This window comes from Poecilia reticulata, chromosome 6 (assembly GCF_904066995.2).
Source record: "Poecilia reticulata chromosome 6, P_reticulata-male-v2, whole genome shotgun sequence".
Classification (NCBI taxonomy): domain Eukaryota; kingdom Metazoa; phylum Chordata; class Actinopteri; order Cyprinodontiformes; family Poeciliidae; genus Poecilia; species Poecilia reticulata.
Window position 1 is genome coordinate 1,155,192 of NC_088835.1, and position 23,230 is coordinate 1,178,421.

Sequence of the window (23,230 nt, forward strand, 5' to 3'; positions counted from 1 at the left end):
CAAAGACTTATAAACTTACATTTTGTAGAAATCACTCCAAACTGGAACTGGGAGACATTTTAACTATCCAAAATAAAACACCTCAACCAAAAATGGATTTCATAAATGGATTATGAAATCTCTGTGAAGAAAACTACCCTTCATAAAATATCAATCATCAGAATAGACCTTAGTGAGCTTATTTTAATTTACCATGCAATTAATTGCTTATTGCAACAGGCTTATTATTCCTGCTAAGTTTTTCATGTTTTCCAGGTGTGAAGATCTGCAAAACTTCCTCCTAAGTGTGCGTCATCAGTGCTGCTACTTGACAGAGATGCTTCAAGATGTCATCAGCCGTTTCCCCCGTCAGGCCTCTCAGGTAACCCTTACCTGTACTGGTTTCCTATTTGGGAGCGAAATCCCAGTTCATTTCCTAGCTTGGTTTTAAAGTCACGTCATGAAGTATTCAGAAGGTTTCAGTCAAAAGAAACAAAACTGTATCATGTGTCATGAGTTGGTGGTGTGGTTGCCAGTGAGGAAGACGCTTGTAGGCCCAGGCAGACATTTAGAAGGTGTTTAATGATAAATCCAAAAGTAACTGAGGGAGCACCGAGGAATAAGACGTGCAGCGACAGACAGACAGACGTACCATAGACGAGGACCCAACAAGGACAAGGACAACAGGTGGACTTAAATACATAGGGAAGGTAATCAGGAAACTAGACACACCTGGGAAGCAATCAACAGGAAAGACAGGACAGGAACAGAACTAAACACAGAAAACCTCAAAATAACTACACAGAAAAACACGGATCACAACATCATGTTTGTTTGTTCTGTTCTTCTGACAGTTACATTTTTATCAACGTGTTCCAGCAATAGAAACTATACAACTGACTGGTTTTATTTAGTCTTTACAACCTAAAACTTTGCTTTGAACCACAGTTATTACTCCCTCATCACTTTAACTAAGTGAGAAACAGAAATGGTGCCAAGCAGCATTAAGTGACAGCTGGTCCATTATACTCTGACTTGTTTTTGTACCACTTTTGAAAGTTAAATGACAGAAAGTAGTACTGTACAATAGTACACTTTAGTTCTTTATATAGACATTCTTTATGTGTATAGTTAGAAAACAAGGCTGTATTTATTTGCTATGTGTGTACCAAACCAGAAAGTGACTGTACCAAACATATATGACACAAATTCATTTATCATTATTGATACTGTGTCAAGCAGTCATTAGAAATGCAAAAGTTTGACATTGCTACTTGGTAACGGAATAATAAATCAAATTATTTACAAAACCTCAAATACATTTTCTCATGCTGTATCAGTTTTTACACCACATTACTGTTAAATCAAATACTCCAGCCAGAGAGAAGTAATTTGATCCAAACAATAAAGAGCGTTGAGATCATATTTGACATGACGGTTCAACATCATTTTGTTTCATGTTTCTCACTGTCAATGTCTGTCTAAGCTGCAATCTTAACATGTTGGTCAGATTGACGTTTCTTTGGTCGTCCAAGCAGCTGGTCCTCTCTCTGGACCCGAAGAAAGAAGCCCAGACTGTCTGCAGCCAGCTGGTTGTCCAGACTAAAGACCTGCAGAAGGAAGTCAGCTGCCTCCACAATCTGCTTTGCCAGGTCAGCATACATGTACATGAACACACTTTTACATTGTATAGCTAATGCTTTGAATTTGAGAACAGATAATAAAAAATGATAATCAGATTCTGAATTAATTACCAAACAAAAACGAGATGGAAAACCTGCATGTCCAAAACTACATTCACGTTTAGTTCTTCTTCCTTGTGACCATGGGTTGACCATGAAATAAACTTGAAGTACACCGACACCTGAGTATGTAGAACTGGATCAATGATACTATTGTTTATTTACTTTTTATAAGCAATTGTTGTCATTCAGGAATGTGGGAAGAGCTACAAGTCAATTTCCTAGAATGTCCTTCTAAGTTTTTTTTTTTTTTTGAGCATTTCCACTGTGAAGGCCAGTACAGGGTGGATGCAGAGCAGGTAGCTCCTCCCACTGCAGCGGTGTTGACCAACATAACTATCCACGATTTTGTCTGGAATACAACTAGGATGACGATAATCCGTGCAAAAGCAGAAACGCTGACAGAAATAATACACACAGCTGAGCACTATATGCAAGTCAATTTAAATATATTTCATACAGCAGTGCCTGCTACTGAGTTTTTCTTTCTTGACAATTCAAAACCACTGGGTTCTATGCAGGAATATATGAACTTTGTGGAGCCGTGGCAGGTATGTGCAGGAGCTCTTGCATGTGTATACTTGAATCTCTATGTATATGGATGTGTTTGCATTGGTATTCCAAGAAGAGTCGGTCCTGACAAGGCAGAATACTCACAGCCCATAAGTCAGCGCCAGCATGACATCGACCTGTCAGCACACAGACACCGAGGTGGAGGGATGATATGAGGAGGGGGACAGAGAGGGTAGATGGAGCAGACCAGAGGCTGTAGATTTGAGGGGTGAGGGAGTTTAAGATGTGAGAAAGAATTGTCAAACGAAGGTAGAGTGTGACGTGAAAGAACTTGGTAAACCTTTGGAGTAGATTAATAAGTTAGTGTCCTGATACCTGTGGTGATGGGGTCATTGGCTGGGTCGGATTTTAGCCAACAGAACTTCAGACCTTTTCCCATCCAGTCATCGTAGCTCCTTCTTTTTGGGACCACTGTCATCAGGCCAAAGGAAAACACTCCTGGGGGTAAAAATACTCATCATTTTAGTCCTATTCACACAAAATAAATAATATCTGGAGACCCCATGTAATAAATAAATTGCTCTCCAATTACGCTTTTTATCTGCCACATTTGAAACATACAGATATCTCCGAGATACGGTGTTAATGCGCTGTTCCGTGTCGACTCGAGGAATGATGGGAGTTGATGTTAAAGCTACTTTGCCGTCTCTTAAAACAGCTTTATATTGCAGTTTTTAATTTGCTGTTTATTATTTAATGTTTTGTCTTTGACAACTTTCCCCCAGAAAAGGATGTGTTTATAATGTTAAATATGACATGTAAATATTTTGAAAACTCAACAGGAACACTGCCATGGTTTGAAACAGGATCTGGACAAAGATCTTTTCATTAACATCACCTACGTTTGCTATAAACCTTTAAACTTTAAACCTTCTGTCTCCATGCAACAGTTTACTTTTTTTCACAACAAATAAACATTTAAACAGGTCATAGGTCATATATTGTTTTGTATTTTATTAGTTTGTAATGATCCAGTCCAATTTTGACAAAATGTACTTGAAATTAACTTTAAAAGTAGTAGTTTTTAAAGATTACAAGGGTTTACTTTCTGTTTACCATGATTTCATAAACTTAAGTTCTAAGAAACCATTAAAGGAAGTCTAATCTTTAAAAAACAGTGGTAAGTATATTTAATATACATAGATTGTAATGTCAGCTTCTAAACTGAGGACCCTATCAGAAAATGCTATCAAAGGAGTCTTACGTCGGTCTCTTGAATAATTACCTATGCGAAGTTTCCAGGTCCTCGTCTGCAAAAGAAAGCCAAATCACCACTACGCTTGACAATTGTATTAAGTGTTTGTGCTGATAGGCTGCTGTGCATTTTGGCCTGTCACCTCTGCTGTAGTCTCATCTATCCAGAGGAAGCTGTTCCAGATGTCTCATGGTTGTCATGGTACATTAATCTTATGAGAGAAGAAGGTTTTTTTTCTAGAATCTCTTCCAGTCGCTGATCTTGATGGAAACATTTGCAACTGTCTTAAAAGGTTCTTACTTGTAAAAAATAATCTTCTTTGTTGTATAATTATGGACTTCAGATTGTTTTTATATCGTCTCCCCAACCCTTCACAAATTAATGGGCCACAACAAGTGATTCTCTAAGCTTCATTCTTCTGTCTTATCAGCTTGTAATTGGTAACGTATGGTTCTATACTCGAGACCAGAAAACGTCCACAAAAACTGCTGAAACACTGATTTCCTTAAATCAACACTAAAATCCCACCTGTATATATGTACAGTATATTTGATGGTGATTATGCTTGATGATTTTGTTAATGGCATTTGACGAAATGTAATGCATGTTGCTTGTTTCATAATTGACTATTGTGTTGTTTTTATCGTGTAAAGCACTTTGAACTGCCTTGTTGCTGAAATGTGTGATACAAAGCTGCTGGTTTTACATAAGTAGTATACTGAACAGTAATCAAGGGATTAACGCTTTCCTCCTTAAGTCATCTGGAAACAGTCCAGGTATTCTTGATTTTTTTTTCTTTTCTCATTTTTGTAGCTTTTTTTTTGGCTTCCGTTTATGACACGTGCGTTATCTGTTACTGTTTTCATACTCTTGAGGTTAGATGAACAACATTTTAGAGCCTGTTTAAGACTAGATCATTTTCATTATGTTGTGATCCATAAAACATTGGAATTAAAGGAAAAGGTGTCATTTTTTCCAATGACCTGAGGTTGGTTTAAAAAGCACAAATTCCAGCAAACCCAAGAAATCTAGATTCACTGCCAAACTGCAAACTCCCAAGTCATGTTTACCAGAAGCCACCCTTGACTGAGCGCGGTTCCATTTTCACACCGTCAGATTTCACCTTCATGACTTGACTGACCAACATCCGCAGCTCCACTTGCCTGGTGACTCCTGGGGGATTTGGCACAGGAAGTTTAGGTGACTCACCTTTGCGAATCACGCTGTAGTGGTGCAGTGGGCCCAGACATGTCCTCATCCACTAAGATGGCGGTGTTCTCATCCTGGTACACAAGCAGATATTTCCCACCCAGTCAATCCTGAAACTGTGTCATAATCCCAACTGGATTAAAAATGCCCTCTGCTTCCTGCCTGACATCAGACATCATTCTGCAGCACAGGACCTGCTGCATTTAGCTTTTTTCTGGTTATGTTAAAGCACTTTGTGTGTTTATTGACATCAGTTCGCTTTTCTATTTTTCAGATTGACGCAGCTAAGGATTGCTGTCGGCTTCCTGAGCCGGATTCCCAGCAGAGAGCCTGGACCTGGGCTGTGACTGGAGTTGGTGTGAGCATCCTGGGAGCCGCTCTCTTCCTGTTCCTCTGCAAACCTTCAAGGGCTGCATAAATACAAGAACACAGACAGCAGTGAACGGATTCATTCTAATGTTTTATTTGATTATTGTAAGCTATATAAAATAGGGTTACAATTTAGGCATGCTTGGGAAGTTTAACTTGTCTTCCTTCTGTTTTCTTTTTGCAATTAGTTAGATTTTTCTCTTAAAAGTGTTTTGAGTTAGGCTGAAGGTTAACCAAGAGATTTTTCCTCTGTTGCCAAATAAAAAATTGGGACATTTTGACTTTCTTTTTCCCCCCACATTTGTAAGAAGCTCAGCCTCTTTTTGTTTGAATCAAACAACAAAACATCAAGAGTGCCAGGATGGCGCCAGAGTTAAAGTCCTCAACGCGGCCGTCAGCAGTTTGAGTCCGGGCCCCTCTCAATCCGCTTTATGACCGATCAAATAAAAACCATTAGAGCCAGAAAAATACCTTAAAAGAAAAAAAGAGGAACAAATGTAGACATGTTAGCTATTTAGCAGTAAGACGTCCCAGCAGAAGTTAAAAAAGACATTCCTGGTTTGTAATGGAGGTTTTCAGTGGAGGTGCCTGGATCAGGCTTTTCTTGGCAAAGGCTGATTTTTGTTTTCCTTTTTGACTTGGAGAAGAAACAAAGTAAATATTAAAGATTCTAGGTGTAAAAAGTTTTAACTTTCAACTAATTCTCATTAAACTCTATATAGTCAATCTTGTAGATTCATTTGTTTATAGATAGAAAATGGAGAGTTTGTAGTCTAGAGGCTTTTATTAAATAGAAGAAAACAATTTTGTGTTTTCAGTAGTTCATCTGCTGGTCATTTTGATCTCTGACTGGTTATCTGAAAATCTTTTTGTTTGATGTGGGTTTTGATGGGTCAAATTTCTCAGTAACCAGTTGAAATTTTGAATTTCAAAGTCAACTGATGTACCAATCAGAGATGTGTTGCAGTTCTTCCTTTTTGTATTCTATATATTAATAGAAATATTTCTATTAAATATAGATTTTTTTCCTTTCAGAAATATTGCTTTCAGTCATAGAACTCACTGCTATGACTTGTCGGGTCCCCCCCCCCCTCAGCCCTCTCAGCCCCCTCACCCCCCTGCTTCTCTTCCACGGGGATCATGTGCAAAATCCAATTTCCCCATTAATCTGGTCTGGTGTGGGTCCCGAGATCTCCACATACACTGGGGCCTGATCAAAGTCGGAGGAAATACCGAGTGACACCGGCTACAGATTTCCTCTGGAGACTTCAAAAAGACGCCCATAAATAATCCAATTGAGATAGACACATCACCTTTAGGTGTTGCTGTGGGAGAATCGGAGTGTTTGATTTAAAAAATAAAATAAAATACAACAAAACCCGTCAGTTCTGAGTTAGCGAAGGATGAGGTTGTAAATGACTGGAAATTAAGTGTGCGTCATTCTTTGGGAATGGAGATTTGACACATGTGCGTCATCTTCACCAAAGTATCACATTATGGTGCTTTAAGACGAAGCGACCAGTCATTTTCTGCTGGCTTATTAAATCTCCGTCTTGTTTCTGTCCGTTAAGATTTATTCACATTTCTCAAGGATCGCGACAGATTTTTTTTCCCCCCTCGGTTTTCTCTGAGCGCGCAGGATCAAATCCCGCTCCGGTGCAGTTGGACTGAGGGAGGCGCATCAGCTGGTTGCAGGGAACCCGGAGTTCCGCGTCTGGACCCGAGCCAAAAGCTGTCTGGTGTCAAACCAGCCCGAACAGATACGCCGAGACATCTCATTTCTTCCCTTCATTCCTGAAGCGGCAGCCTGCCCACCCACCCCTTGTGTAAAGTATTTGAACCTGATAGCTCATCACCCGTCTGTCCCCTGCGTGAGGATCTCTGCGGGGCTATAAGACGCTCTGCGGAGCCTTCCTCCCGCAGATCCCATGGCTTTTACGCGCAGATCGCCTTTGCTCTCACTTCTCTTTACTTCAGACTTGATTTGTTGACCCACCGACATTTTTTTATTTTTTTATAATTATATACATCTATTTTCAAATGTTTCTTCCATCTATGGAAATGCTCCGTGCATATCCATAAAGAACCAAATTCTGCTTAATATGAACTTTTTGCCAAGTGGAATATGTTTCTTTCTATCGGCAGCAACCTGCTGGCTGACGGCCAAGGTCGACGCGTCCTGGTGGTGAGTGTCGCGTTGTATTAGTGTCCGTTTTATTTTATTACTGTTTAACAACGCAAAATTTCCCCCATAGTAATCTATTCTAACTTCTAATGAAGGTTTTCTCTTAATGAAAACATTTGGGACACATGTATGCTTTTCCAGAGTGTTTTCTACATTGAATATTTGTACAAGATAAGTTTTCAGGCTTTCCAGTCACTTGATAAAGTTTAATATTTGTAAGGTGACTGTGTCCAAATTTCCGCTTTTATGCTTTTAAATATTAAGACAGCCGAGTGCTTTTCTTTAAGACTTAAAATTTAAAGAATGTAGCTTGATCTAATTCTTTTCTTACAATGTTTATTCAAGAAATTCTTCTCCCTTCAATTTGCAATTAGATTAAAACTGTAGTAAGAACAATATTGAAAAAATAAGGAATGAATAAAAATAAATATAACAAATGAAGATGGAAAATAGTTCAACCGAAGTGGTCAGTTACACAAGTTCACTTTCAAATGAAACTTGGCAATAATTTTGTTTTCCATTTAACAAACTTAAAAATGAAAAGAGGAAAAACCTTTCCATTAAAAAGTGTTTGAAGTAGTGCCTTCAGCAAAGACTGCACTATCACTTTCATCGCCACCATTAAACAGATTTTGGAGTATTTGAACTTTTTTTTTATCCCAATCTGCACAAAGGCATCAACTCAAGATAGAACATTGTAGGTAGAATGCAAGTAAAACTTGAACATCGTCACCTTCCTTTCCAAAAGAAAGGTGGTATTTTTATTTTATTTTTTATACCAAAATGACGAGCAGAAAATGAGTTAGGCCATTATTTTAGGAAGGTGACGATATGGTTCACATTTCTCCTTGGAGAAAGTAAGATTTTCAGGGTTTCCGCACGGAAGTAAATTTTTCAGCACCCTTTCAAAATATTTGTAATTTTCCATTGATGCTCACTTCTTGTTTTAAGTTGGTTTAACTAAAATCTGTATAAAAAAACCAACCACTCGCAGGACCTGAGCTGACGTTGATAGACTCCGAGCTGCTGTGCACATGCGTAAATTGGAACCGCCTAACGTGTTAGCTAGTCATTGTGCGTCTCACCATTAGAAGATATAAGTTTTCACAACTTTGGCTCGATGACCCGACATTCAAAGACTAGGAATATCCGGAAGGCGTTTTGTAAAGTAAGCAGGAGAAATATAAATTTGACCTGGAACGACGTGACGGAGATCAAAGCATCATTCATCAGCATCGGATCCTCATTTCGTTTTTTGGTGCTACACACGTAAACACGAACCCGAGCTCAGCTACGAGCTTAAAGATTTACCAGCGAAGCTACGGGAGCTGCAGACAGGCAGCAGACTAACGTCAGAGCTGAGCTGCTAAAGTAAGTTAAATTGCACCAACTGCACAGCTAACAGACCGCAGTGTGAACACACTCCAAAGTGAAAATTCCCCTGCAGTTTTAGGAACAGTGGTAAAACTTCTACGTACAAGTACAGCATTCATCAGTTGTACGTGTTCATTTAGACACGTTTCATGTGACTGTTTACGTCCAGAAATGTCGCGAATGCGGTGGAAGGCAAAAGGACGATTCTTTTCCTTGCCACCCGTAGCCGTACGGCCGCCGTAGAACGATTCAGTTAACTAAATGGAACCTGGGGATGTATTCTTAATTTATTACAGTGCGCCACAGCAAAGGGAAAATAAGGCAGAAAAACCGTTAAAGAACATCTCAAAACCACTTGTATTCTTTCCCCCGCCCTCACTCACCGTGTCGGCTAGCTACACACAGACTCGTTGCCATAGCAACCAACAAACAGCTCCACTATATATATGAGGATTCAACACCATAAAACACACAAAGAGGTAAAACTTTGTGTTTTATGTCCTGTTAAGGACATTCGGTAACAGTTACATGTTTTCAGGCTTGATGTTTATTTTGGCATTATAAAGTGATCTAAAGTTGGACAATCGTGGAAAATATGTAAATGGCCACCAGTTTGTTTGCAATCCCTGCAACATAAATCAGTTTTAGTTTTATCATGCTTAGATTTGACAAACTGTTTCCTAAAGAATCATCTTGAGTTTCCAATTAATTCCTATATTGGGCTATTTGTAATTTTATGACAGTCTGATGTAGTTTAAAGTCGAAGTAAATTGTTCGACTAAACCACATAGAGTAATACATCATCATAATGGATGTTTTTTTAAGAAAGCATTTAGTGTCCCCTGTCATTTAAATTGTGCATTTATAAATGAAAGCATGGCTTAAATGTTTGCCTCTACAAAGCTGAGTGCCTTGTGTTTAAATGTCTGACATGCCACTGTTCCCCCCTCCTCACCATGCAGGTACATGGGCACCCTGGGCTCCCAGGTGATGTGCGACAACATCCCCGGCCTGGTGAACAAACAGCGCCAACTCTGCCGCCAGCACCCCAAGGTAATGCAGGCCATCGGGGCCGGGATGAAGGAGTGGATCTCTGAGTGTCAGCACCAGTTCCGCAACCACCGCTGGAACTGCAACACAACGGCCAGGGACCACAACTTGTTTGGCCGTCTGCTGCTACGCGGTGAGTAGAAACTGGAACGAGAGACTTACCCTACGGTTACCCCAAACACCGATAGGTTAGCCTGGATAGATGCTCATCTCATGACTTATGAAGGTCCTTAAAGTAAATGTGAAAACAATTTCAAACAAACGGTCATTCTTTCAAGAACTCGGCTAAATTTACGGCTGCTGAAATGAAATATGTTTAGACGTGCTGTTTTCTTTCTGCGGCAGTCAGTCGGATCGCATTCCGTACCTCTCCTCACTTTACAAACATACATTTATCACATCAGTGCAGACGAGCGGTTTCTCTGAGCTGCGTTTTGCGCTGCTCCAGTCCTTACTGTGGTAAATTTGTTCTGCAGTTCCCAGATGTGATGAAACTGTTGAGCAGAGGGAGCAGACATTCATCAGCTCCTGATTTGATCGTAAATTACACTCTATAAGGGGGCAGTATTACATGAAATTAACTTCTTTTTTCTCCTTACATTATGTTATAATGTTATTCTCCAGGTATGTTTCTGTATCAAAAACATACCTGAAGTGTTGCCTTGATTCTTTCATGCATGTTTGAGAAATCCTGTAATCTGCCATGGCAACCATTCAGCTGTTCAAAACGTCTAGGTGGACCTAGCCCCGGCTTAGAGGTGCTGCTCCTTCTCAGAGATACAGTTTCCAGGTTTCCAACTTTCTGCCTCACAGAGCACTCCTTCAGACTAGCCAGCAGCAATTAGCAAACACCTGGTAGAACTGAGCATCTGCTGACCTCATTATAGGAGCTACTTCTCAGAGCAAAGCTGGTAAAAACGTTGATGACTTCTTGAGGGTGGAGTTTCAGAAAGAACAGGAGTTTTTAAAGAGACAGAGGCCCAATTCCATGATGTTACATTACAAGGTAAAATTTCTTTCAAGTTATGATCTGTATCGCCTTTTTAAACAAATGAAGGTAACATAGTTGCTTGATTGTGCTATAAAATGGTGATATGTGTCTGGAAAACACATAATACTGCCCCTCCAGGCTGAAGGTGCTCACTGGAAATGAGGACATGTTTTTATTTTTCATTTTTATTAAATGTAACCAATATTCATTTGAAATGAGTCCAATAATAATAATATGATTGCAAAACCTGCAACACCTCAAATGTTCCCACTGACATCCTTAGATTAATTCAACTATGGTCAGTAATTAATCTCCTCTCAGTCCATTGGGCTGAGGGATGGCAGGCGAACATAATCCCAGCCTTTTTGAAGAGTCACGGCTGGTCATCAGCGGTGTTTATCTTCTCCAACGATTTGTTGGCGACTGCACATGATTTATTGGCAGCTTTAAAAGACGAGAGTGGACCTCAAAAGGTTGGTTCTCGCCGTCAGCGAGAGGGGAAGCTGAACAATAAGACTTATGAAGCGACATTAGGAACTAAAGTGATTACCAAGCAGTGAGCCCGCCTGTCACTCCCTGTAACGGATGTTACAGAAGCATCTTGTCAAGTGAAACATGTGACTGCACATCTCAGCCACTAGTCTTGTGGTGTTGTTTTCAGCGGGGGGCATGTTGGAGCTGGTCCGGATCTTATTTTCCCTCTTCTGGCGCAGAAGGAAGGATCATCAGAACCTGACGGCCTGATGTTCTTCTCCCATGCCCTGAGATTTAACCTGTGAGGTGGATCCTTCAACTTAGTCTGTTTCATGACGGGGGGCCTCTAAGAGCCGTGTGGTATTTGGACCTCCCACCCGGGCCCCGACCGTGTCACACAGCATTATCGTGGCACACAGAGGCCCCTTCAGAAGCTCCTTATTGTCAATGTCAGAAGGCTAATTTCAAACAATTACACAGGAGATTTCCCTCAGCAACGTGTTCTCTCACCGTTCTCCTCATTCACTCCATTAGACACACCTAACTAAGCTGCTACACACACACATGCACGAGCACGCACACACACACACACACACACACACACACACACACACACACACACACACACACAAACACAAACCCACCTCTGTTTATATTAGTTACCGTTCCTGGGTAACACTTGAGCTTGTTTTAAACATATTTTTCTTTCTATATGCAGTTTCAGATTTGCTGAATATGCCTTCTGGAAATGTCAGTGATGTAGTTTCAAGTCAAGTTTATTGGTATGGTATATTTCATTCACAAGGAAGTTCAAAGTTCTTTACATAACAGTAACCGATCATGACACTGAAATTTCGTCAAATGAAAGAAAATATAGATGAAATACATTGATCACTGTTCCAGTTATTATGAATCAAAGGCGACTCTAACCAGGTAGGTTTTTGGCCTTGACTTAAAGCTGAAGTAATGTATCTTTAATTAAAAAATATATAGCTTTATTTATTTTCTACATTTTTGTTAACTGTCACCAGGTTGTGACAGTTTAATATGAGTCAGATAATCTGTGAAAAGATCAAGCTTCTTCACCGCCACGCTGCTATTTCCTCTAAGAAATGCATACACGGGCATGATTGACACCACTAGGACCCTCCTCGTGGCTCTGATTGGTTGTTTCTGGTTAGCACTGGGAGAAGGCAGAGAAGCTCTGTTTTTTCTCCACAGATTGTTCATCTCATATTTTTTTTGTCACAACATAGTGACAATTATGTTAAAAAAAATTTTTTTTGAAAAAGTTTTGCAGTTTCTCAAAAGTTTGAATTTGGGTTTAGCTACTTACTGAGTAAAGGATTCTCCTTTATTATTATAGTTTTAAATAACCATCCAGACATAAATTGTTGAGTTACTGATGAGATTTGGTCCTGGGCAATGTGAGGGAGTTTTTATCACCTCAGTCTTGACGTGTTTTATCAGTTCATGCACTGCAAACATTCATATTCATTTGGACACTTGAGAAATTAAGGTAATTTTCTTTACTCTAATCATGTTGTACCTTAAGGGAAAATGTGTTTATCACTTCAGTATGTGATAACTTCCAACTTGCTGTTGGTCAGATTTACTGTGGTTTGATTAGGGGTCATAATTTGTTATATTTCATATTTTGACTGAACTAGCCAAAGTAGAGTGATAACCAAAATCAACCATTTTCAGAAAGTTATATAAAATGCAATTATATGAGAGATTTAAGCATTTTGACACTTCCTTCCCATAAACTTTGAAAATACTTCACTAAATATGCAATTTCACAGCCAGGAATTGGGGTACTATCTGACAAAAAAGCAGGTACTAGGGGAAATATGTTTTTATGCGCAGTCCTGCCGAGAAATTATCAGAAATCTCTTATTTAAAGTGGACGGTTCTCTGAGCCTCTTTGATGAAACAGACATAAATTTCAAGCTAACCACTGGGCAAAGAAGAGCTGAACCAAAAGTGAGGATTTTTCATATCAAAACAACTCTTGCCCCCTGCAGGTGAGATATTTGCTTCTGATATTCGCTCAACAGTCCATTAATAAATTCATTTTAGCTCTTTATATCTTCAGCTGACTTTACCAGACATGGTTGTTTTGTAGCAGAAATTAAATGAAGAAATGGAGCTCTCCTCAGATCTTGCCCACATCTCTCTTTGGTTACTGTGCATGTGGAGGAGATGAGGGTTCCACATGAGGGCATTGCTCATAAACCTAAGCTGTTTATCCATCTTGGAAAGAGATGAAGCATTTTCTTTTTCTGTTTCATGCTCTGTAACCTGGCATGAAAGCTTCTGGCAGAAAACAACAAACAGCGAGGTTTCATCAGTGGCCAAACAGTTAAGGGACAGTTCTGATTGTCATGGTATGATTCTGAAATCAGCAGATTTGTTTTGGGACATGTAGAAAATAACAGGAAGTTGGCAAGATTGGTTACTAACTTCCAGAAAAAGACTATTTTATGTTGTGAACCAAAACAATAAAAACAGTAACCTGGACCCATCAGAAAATGTAAAGACATGCTGTCAATCTTCAAATCTGAGCTGTTCCCTGAAGAATATACTTCTACACAGATACATGTTGGTGCAAAGTAACAGACTTTGCCCCATCATAATTGTCTACTCCTAGGCAGCCGAGAAGTTGCCTTTGTGTACGCCATCTCCTCTGCAGGAGTGGTGTATACTTTGGCCCGAGCTTGCAGCCAGGGCGACCTGGACAATTGCTCCTGTGACCCCACCAAGAAGGGCTCATCGCGGGACTCCAAGGGCTCCTTCGACTGGGGAGGCTGCAGCGATCATGTGGAGCACGCCATTCACTTCAGCCAAATCTTTGTGGATGCCAAGGAAAGGAAAGAGAGGGATGCCCGAGCGCTCATGAACCTGCACAACAACAGAGCTGGCAGGAAGGTATGGATGAGGGCACACATAGAAATGACTCAGCTCAGCTATAAAAGCCATCGGATGATGTGTTTTTTTCCTTCTTCCCCATTATTTTGAAAACTGTCTAGAAAAGGGAATACTAAAAGCTCTTCTATAGACATCTGTGAACAAACTCCCCTTCCTGTTGTCCCCTCACAGGCAGTGAAGCGCTTCATGACTCTACAGTGTAAATGCCATGGCGTCAGTGGCTCGTGCAGCGTCCGTACCTGCTGGCAGGCTATGGCCGACTTCCGTCGCACTGGTGACCATCTGAGGAGGAGATACAACGGAGCTGTGCAGGTCGCAGTCAATCAGTATGGAACTGGCTTTACAGCCGCGCACACACACTTCAAACGGCCCAGCAAAAATGATCTGGTCTACCTGGAAGATTCACCAGACTACTGTATACGGGACCCTCAGTCAGGTAAGGGCTTAATCTGTCAGTCAGGTCATGTTCATGCTCCTAAATAAAACCCAGCCAAAAGGGAATGCATAAATATATCCACCTCTATTAAAAAAACAGAGTCCTCTGGAGTCCTGTTCTTCCTTTTTGCATTTGAGAACTTCCACCAATGACCTGTTTCATTAACTTTTAACAAAAAATAAGCATGTGTGAGTGATGGTAATCACATGCACTCATTACCTCGTCATCGCTGGTTTAAACACTTCTATAAAAAGCAGTTTTTCCAAGTTGCTGCTGAATACTATTTGGTTCACACACATCCAATGAGGACAGTCATCATCAACAGTCTTAAAAGTAATTCAAGCTGCAAGCAGTGATGAGTTTATTTTGTACTCAGTCAGAGTAGAATTCCACATCACCCTTGAGGATGAAAAAACATACAACTTCCTGGTCTAAGTGGGCAGGACCTAAATGATGTCAGCAAATGATTATATAAATATGTTTAATGCTTGTCTGTGACGATACCTAGAAAATCTGGTACAACTTTGACCTGGTGTGAGAAAATTCTTACGCATTAATCTTTTTACTTTGAGAAATCAGATTTTACTGCTTGGCCACTGCCACATGCTTTAATGCAGCAGAAAGCTTTTGATGACTTTTGATCTTCAATGACTCAACACTATTCTGACTCATTCTGAAATCTGAGGAAAGCTGTAGAAAAAGTTTACTCAGTTTGTATGTATAGTGGCCGACTTCCAGCAAGAATTTGATCATAACTCTGAGACTTTTCTATTCAATAGACGTGTGCATCGAATTTCAAAATCCTCGGCTAAAACACAGCTTGAGGTTTACATCCTGTGAGGCAATTTTGCCACCAGATATTTGCATAAATACCTTTTGGGGGATGAATTAATACCCACAATGTTCAGTTTGGGGCAAATAGGATTATTTACACTGAAATTTCAGCCAAACATAAGACTGAGGCGTCCGACAGCCACACACCCTGCTAAAAGTCTGTGTTGGAAACCAAGCAGGCCAACTTGTTATCTCTTAAATGACTCAATTTCAAGTGAATTAGCTCAAGAGGGTCATAGAGCAAACTTTCCAACAGAAAAAAAATATGACTCTCTGTTCTTAGAGGGCAGGACTTAGATAATGTCAGCGGATGACCACACAGAATCAATCGTTGAAAACCCAAAATGGAAATACCCTCAATTTCTTTTGCCCTCAAGTCTTTCACAATCAGTTCCTGCCTTGTTCTTCCAGTCTTTCTCTTCTCCAGATAAGTGACTGATTGTACAGTAACCAAAAACACTGCTGTTGTTAGGAAAGACTCGGTTACTTTGATGTGGGCCTTTTCATGGCTGAGACAAGAGACAGTGTGAGAATGAAAACATTTGTGTTTAAAACCCGGGTTAGAAAGCTGGCAGATCACAGAGCTGTGAGTGTGTGAGTGTGTGTCTTCCACAAGGAGTGGCTGCTCGTTGAGCAGCCGATGATCCGTGACAATTAGGTGTCTTCCAGTTTAAGAGCCATTACACACTTCTGTGGGCTGAAACTCTAGAATACCACACACCATTATAAATCACCTCGACATGAAACACAAACACACTGGTTTTGGTTGGCAAGGGAGGTTAAGATCAGCTTATTGGAGTAGTTTACGTCACACAGAAAACATGGATGAAGTTTAATTAGCTTAGTGCCATGATAGTCAACCCCAAGCAAAACTTTAAAATGCATCAGTACACATTCTTTTGTTTACCAGTTTAGATTTTTGCTCTTTCTTCTATACATAAAAAAATCCTTCCTGACACTAAAGTAAAACTTTTGACCTGTCATGAATGCTCTCAGATACAGCGCTCTGTCAACAACCGGGTTGCTTAGCAACAACCTTTTGTCATCCTCATGTCTTTCTCATGACTGTGTCCCACTGACCCAGACTGACCAGAGGCTGCAGGTGTTTTGAGTTAATTACCTGATTAGAATGTGACACCACGAGTTCCCAATATTTAACTTTTTCTCAATATTCAAATATATTTTGTTGTCATTATAAGTGGCAAAAAAAATATTGAATTTTTTCATAAGGATATTATGACATCTTATTTTTGTACTTTTTGCAGACTGTGGGAGATATTCAACAATATCGGTTGCCTCATTAAAATAAGGACATTAGTAATTATTATCAATCAATTTTGCTTATAAAGCACTCTTCATACTAAAAGCAGTTCAAAGTGCTGTACAGATCAATAAAACAATAAAAGCTCACACATTTGTTTACCAGGGTACATGGAGAACCGCACTAGACGTCTGTCCAGGAGGCGACACCTTTATGTTTTCTTTCTTTGAACCTTGTGTGATCGAATCATTTCTTATTACCAGTTTAAAATCTTCTACAACTTCACTTATTTAACTGTAACAGGCAACCTTGTGGGATATAAGCTAATTTCATTTTTTAAAACTCTCATCTTTGCAAGACAAGCATTTTCCTTTCTCCCAGACACTATAAAAGATTGATAATGCATTCCACCAATATAACGTTTCACTGTTTTTACCAGAGTTTTAGGATGTAATCTCTGTAGTGCTGATTCATGCTGTTTGGTCCTGTTTTCTGTGCCAGGGTAATGCTGCAGGAATGTTGTCTGCAAATAATTCAACCAAGTCTTAACTATAAAAAGATAGTAATTCTGCTCTACTTAGATTATTTACACTTGTTCTTGTGCGCTCGCTGTTATTTATTTTTTGTCTGAGGGATCAAAATGGCTGTTTTTAGCCTCAGCAGTTGCACTTTATATTAATGTGTTATTAAAATAAAGTTGCAGCAGGTAATCAGACAACTCCACCCCAATCTCCAGTTAGGTTATTTAGGGATCTATGTTTATGCTTCGGTGTATGAAATGTTATAAATTTGTTTAGTTTTGCCATATTTGACCTAAATATTGCAGACCCAAAACAGTGCTGGCCTGCTTTGGTTGAAGCTGCATAAGCAGTTGAATTTCCCTATTGGTACAACTTTGTCACATCCATCCATCCATCCATCCATCCATCCATCCATCCATCCATCCATCCATCCATCCATCCATCCATCCATCCATCCATCCATCCATCCATCCATCCATCCATCCATCCATCCATCCATCCATCCATCCATCCATCCATCCATCGAGGAGGAGACGAGGATATATATATATATATATATATATATATATATATATATATATATATATATATATATATATATATCCTCGTCTCCTCGTTACCAAAATAACGAGGAGAGCAGGAGTTTAAAATTAACTAATCTGTTATGTTTGGAAGCCAGGACGAGGTAGAAGCTGAAGTAGACAAAGAACTCTTAACAGCGTTTATTCAGAACTCGCTCAACAGTACAGTTACATCACAGGTATTCCTTTCCTCTATCTTATCTCTTCTTCTTCTTCTCTCCCTCAGTCCATCCTATTCTCTTACACCACCTAGTGGTAGACACAACATAATCAACCACCTCTGTGTTCATGAGAGGTTTATTAATGATCGCAAAATAAATATCAAGCCTGCAAACCTAATATCGTAACGGACTGAATGTTATATTTTAACGTAATCTCTGGTCGGCTTGTGGAGCGCAGGAGGTTGCCATGGCAACGGGTGTGCTTAAATGACAGAGAGAGAGAGAGAGAGAGTGTAAAAGGGTGCGAGTGGTTTATTAGTGGTTTATTTTTCATTAAGTATTTAACAAACAAATGGCTTCTATCGCGATAATTATGTGAAATTAAATTGTCTACTAAAAAAAAATTGTTTGGTGCTGTCGGGCTCAGAGTCTGAGAGGCTTGTCCCTTTATCAAACAATTTTGTTTTTTGCCTCTTATTTAGTGGAATTAGTGATGTTGATGAGACTTTCTCCAAAATAATAACCTTTTTCAACTTTTACAGCTCCACTGTTAAAAATGAGGCTCTAACATTCACAAATGACATTGAAATAAAATCTAGTCCAAAATCTGGTTTGAGGTGATTCCTCTGGAACCTGTTGGAGGAAAAATATCCCAACTTCAGAAGATGTGCTTTTGACCTAACAGAGCTCTGTGGTTCCTCCTGTCAGTATGAGAGTCAGGGTGAGGAGGCGCCATGTTAGGAAGAGAAGTGGAAGCTGGGGGATCTTCAGAACAAACGGGTCATGATGTTGGGCTACTGATTATCCCTGTCTGGACACAGGAACAATATAACAAGTTTAAAAGCTAAAATGAATGGTTATATGCCAGACATGGAAAACTGGGATGCACTCCATGCCATGATGTTCAGAGGGAGGGAAATACAGCTTTATTTTGTAGCAATTCAAGAGATACCAGCTTTTATTGCTTCGCAAAAAATTAATCAGCACAGAAGAGCACACACACACACACATATATATATATATATATATATATATATATATATATATATATATATATATATATATATATATTAATATAATATAATATGAAACTATTTTCTTTGTCATAGTACCCCCAGGAATTTAAAACTACTTTCACCCCTGGATAAAGTGGGTGAGTTGGTAATCCTGACCACACCCCGTTCATCCCTTTTGGCTCTGCCTACTTTGATGGAATTTGATAGAATTTCCCAGGGGAGGGTTTATGCTTTAGTTACAGTTGCACTTTGAAGAGCAAAAATATGAAACATTCATTGTGATAAGAACTGAGAAGAGTACCAAACTTAGTGGGTCTTTCATTGTCTGCATTTATATTTTTAAGTCTCTGTATCAAAATAACAACAAATGTCACAGCAGGACGGTTATTATTTCTTCTTCTTTTGTTGCAAAAGTGAAGTTAGAAATCCCACACCAGCCCATTCTCAGTTCAGAAACAAATATTCATCACAGATGTTTAGGGGTAGCTTGGTTCAGGAACCCAGGAGAATCCTGGGATCTCATTGACCATTTTTTATTTTTTACAACAGACATGGATGCTTCATGGTCCGTGGACATGCATGCAGAATTATGCCAACATAAACACAATGTACTGTAAGCATGAACTGTAATCAAGTTTAAAACACAGTTTGAATAATTCTTCCTTCACGCTTTGAATGCTCTCTCAAAGAAACGCAAACTGGTGTTCATTCAGTCATTTTCTCAGACACTTTGGGGAACAAACCGCGGCCCAGAGAGACGGTGAGACGGCCCCTCAGAGTGTGAAATCAATTTCCCTCGGCTCCAGCGAGGCTCAGGTGCTAAACTCATCTCTCGGCGCCCCCTCATCTTAATTCAATAAGCAGACGCAGGGAGAGCAAAGTCCCTGAGGTAGACGCTGGCCGTGATGTCACCCCAAGCGGCGCGGCATACCACGGATAACGGGGGGGCGGAGGGGCGGAGGGGGCCGCTGCCAGAGCAGGGCGGGGCGTCTGGTCATGTCCAGACATAATACCTGCCCAGGGAACGAACGGGCACAGAGACCGTCAACACACCAACCCAAAGCAGAACGTAAACACCAGCAAATTCCACAACACTGTTTGAAGTTTGTGTTTTAAACCACTTTGGAATTTCTTTTCTTATTTATATAGGAGTCAGCCTGAACACACTCCTGTTCACCAACACTCTGGATTCAGACCAGAACTCTGGTTCTGCAGCACAAAACCCTCCAGATGCAGGTGACCAGACTGGAGTGACCACTGATAAAACAAAAGAAAAAAAGTTTAAAATCACTGGAAATTACTCGATTGCTTAACGTTCATAATTTGGTGTTTATTCCAAAAGGATTGTTGTGAAGAAAATGAATCTGTTTTTTTGGTTTGTGGTGTTGTCCAACAATAGGTTTGGTTGTAAATAACTGCTAATAACCAACAAAAGCATTTAGTGAGGTCACCACCTGATTACGAGGAAATAATATAAAACAGTTTTCAGTCTCGGTTATTGATTATAGATTCCTGCCTTATCGAACTTTGATTAGTTTTCACCAAAAGATTGTTGAGTTTCTCGCAAGAGAAACACCAAAACATGTCAGGATGAAACATTGAGGAAGCTCATAGAAATACAGAGGTTTATATAAGTTTAATATTAACGAAACCAAATGAAAATTAAATGCAATTCAATATGCCATTGTGTTTTTAAAATATAGATTACGATTGGATATTTTTTTACCTCGTTATTCAAAACGACTTTGTCACACAGTAGGAAAAATAATAAAAATATTACTTCTTAACGAAGTCTCTGAACACATCTGTCTGGTTTCAGCTGCATACTTACATCAAAATATGACTGGAATATTCAAAGTCATTCGTCTACAGATGTTTTCCTTTGGCGATAACATTTCCAACTTTTCTGCAACACATCATTTTAGTGATGGAAAACAAACTCCTGGTTGAGTCTTTATTTATCCGGAGCGTCTGGAGCTTCAGCAGATTCAAGTCTGTTTGTCTTGTTTTCTCTCGTTATTCCAGACTGGAAGTCGGCAGAATGTGAAATATGAAATGAAATGAAAAATGAACCAGACAGAATAAACCAAACGGACTTTTGTGTTTTCATCATGAATGAAGACTGTGCCGACTGATGTTTCAGTCACACTTCAAAACAAAGAGGAACTACACTTGTCATAGAGTGAGTGTGTGTGCGCGTGTATGCGTGTGTGTGTCAGGAGAGAAGTGTGTCTGGTGGATGTCTCCTATGAAATGAACAGCTGATGATGTTGGTGAGAGCAGCCTGATTGCTCCTGTCATCAATCTCTCATCTTTACTTCGTCTGGACTTCGATGTCTCACTGTTTTCCATCTGATCCCCCCATACACCCCAGCCACCACACACACACACACACACACACACACAAGCGTGCGCACGCACACGCACACACACACTGTCCTGACTGAAGCATTAGGCTCCGCCCCCACTGGATTCTGATGTCCTGAAAAGTGATTCAAATTATCCATGTTTGTGGCTTTTTGTTTTGTTTCTTAAAGTTCATCACTTCTTGTAGAATCTCTGGGCTTTTAACATTTGCATAAGTAACCAAATGTTGCATATTGAGTTGAAATATAACCTGTGATTGTGGAAAATGTTCCTGAAAGATACTGACTGAACAATGTGAATGTTCAGTCAAAGAAAAGCTATTTAATCTTTAATCCACCTGTTAAATATATAAAAGTAAATCAGTCTCATGTATGTCATCTTTACTAAATCTATTTACTAATCTCCATTTAATTTTTCTTTTTCTACATTCCTAAACTACATTCAGGAGTTTATTCTGTTTCCGGTCAGGGATTTATATCCCAAAACAGAAAAATCACTAGAGAATCTGGAAAAATGAAAGAAAGTTCAGAAATCTTAATTGAATGAAGTTGAAATGGTGACTCAGATTGTTCCATCCTTGTAACTGATTATGTTTCATGTTTCTAAAACAAGCAGATATCCATTGCATCGGTTTCCAACCTAACATGTCGGGATTCTGTCCCGCCTTCTCCTCAGGGTCGATGGGCACGGCGGGCCGGCTCTGCAGCCGGGCGTCCCGCGGCTCGGACGGCTGCGAGGTGATGTGCTGCGGCCGAGGCTACGACACGGCGAGGGTCAGCCGCACCACCAAGTGCGAGTGCAAGTTCCACTGGTGCTGCGCTGTTCGCTGCAGAGACTGTCAGCAGCTGGTGGACGAGTTCACCTGCAAGTCCCAGACATGATGGCTGCTGCCGTCAGGAGGGACGTGTTTATGCTAACCGGAGCTCTTAATATATTTCTAGGTCGACTTCAGTCACTGTCTGCTGCTCCTGCTATGCTGGCTCTAAGAAACGTCTCATTCCTCGACCCGAAGACCATCAGAACGGACTGATGAAACTAAAGCACTAAAGTATTTCAACTTTTTCACGTTCAGCTTCTTCACAACCACAATTGTCGGTGTGTTTTATTGGGAGTTTGTGTGACTGGTCAGATTTGAATATTGCATAAAAGTGCAAAAGATTCTTGCCGGTCATCTCAGAAAGTGAAACTCACATATTATATAAAATCGTCACATAGAGCGGTTTATTCCACGTCTTTGTTTCTTGTCATTTTGACAGTTATGGCTAACAGATGATGAAAACCCCTAAAGTGTCTCAGAAAATTAGAATGTTTAAAACATCTGTTCTTTACCTATAGCCATAATCATTAAAACTGCAAAAAGAAGTTTTAAATATCTTTATTCTCATGTGTAGTGAATCTCTTTAAAATGACTGTTTCACTTTCAGAGATGAATGGCAAGAAATATGGCATTTTACGCAATTTAAATTTTTTTTAGATGTAGTTTGAAAGTGTTATCCGTTTGTGAGTGAGTAACTTGGTGGAAGCAGCTGCCTTCAGTTACAGCTCAGTCTCTTCAGATCCTGTTTTATTTCATTCATCTGTTCTGCTGCCTGTTGGACAGCTAAATGCCGGTTTTATCCCTCCAGACGTTTTCCTCCAGTTTCCAGCTGTCCACATCTTCCCCTCAGCTCTACGTTCCCCTGCAAAGGGAAACTTGGGCTTTTTTCCCCCCTCCAACAATTGTTTTTTTCTCATAATTTTTCCATAAAAGTCAGATTTCTAAAGCGTACTTACAACAGATATCCTGTCAACACATTCCCCACATGAGCTGTGCATTTCTGCAGATCCTCCACAGCTACCACAGTCCTACTTTACTCTCCTTGCATAGGACTTACAGCTGGAGTCGCAGAAAAACGTTTTTCCAAGCAGCATTAAGTCAGAGGGACCGAAGGTTAAAGTGCGTTTCAGGTTTTTTTCTGCTTATTTTAGAATTATGCACAAC

General features: G+C 39.9%; 2 protein-coding genes and 1 long non-coding RNA gene across 5 annotated transcripts in view; 2 read left to right on the top strand and 1 right to left on the bottom strand.

The window, feature by feature from the left end:
* Positions 1 to 5,348, top strand: part of asz1 (ankyrin repeat, SAM and basic leucine zipper domain containing 1) — a 43,571-nt gene extending 38,223 nt beyond the window's left edge. Inside the window, exons 11-13 of the mRNA XM_008410652.2 lie at positions 256 to 361; positions 1,518 to 1,631; positions 4,973 to 5,348. Coding sequence (XP_008408874.1) covers positions 256 to 361; positions 1,518 to 1,631; positions 4,973 to 5,116 — 364 coding nt within the window. The 3' untranslated portion in view covers positions 5,117 to 5,348. The remainder of the gene's footprint in view (positions 1 to 255; positions 362 to 1,517; positions 1,632 to 4,972) is intronic.
* Positions 1,638 to 4,990, bottom strand: LOC145551883 (uncharacterized). The gene is made up of 3 exons (XR_014087745.1): positions 4,699 to 4,990; positions 2,610 to 2,732; positions 1,638 to 2,487 (listed from the first exon to the last, which is right to left on the bottom strand). It is a non-coding gene; the product is annotated as an uncharacterized LOC145551883 (long non-coding RNA).
* Positions 5,349 to 6,405: 1,057 nt separating the features above from the next.
* On the top strand, positions 6,406 to 22,311 carry wnt2 (wingless-type MMTV integration site family member 2). 3 transcript variants are annotated; one of them, XM_081607604.1, is made up of 5 exons: positions 6,406 to 7,252; positions 9,589 to 9,809; positions 13,795 to 14,072; positions 14,244 to 14,508; positions 21,925 to 22,311. In XM_081607604.1, exons 1-5 carry the CDS (start codon positions 7,170 to 7,172, stop codon positions 22,128 to 22,130), a joined length of 1,053 nt encoding a protein of 350 aa, XP_081463730.1. In that variant the 5' UTR covers positions 6,406 to 7,169; the 3' UTR covers positions 22,131 to 22,311. The 3 variants fall into 3 exon arrangements, with proteins under 3 accessions (XP_081463730.1, XP_081463732.1, XP_081463731.1); XM_081607606.1 differs by lacking the exon at positions 6,406 to 7,252 and adding an exon at positions 8,252 to 8,623; XM_081607605.1 differs by lacking the exon at positions 6,406 to 7,252 and adding an exon at positions 8,698 to 9,105.
* Positions 22,312 to 23,230: the final 919 nt, after the last annotated feature.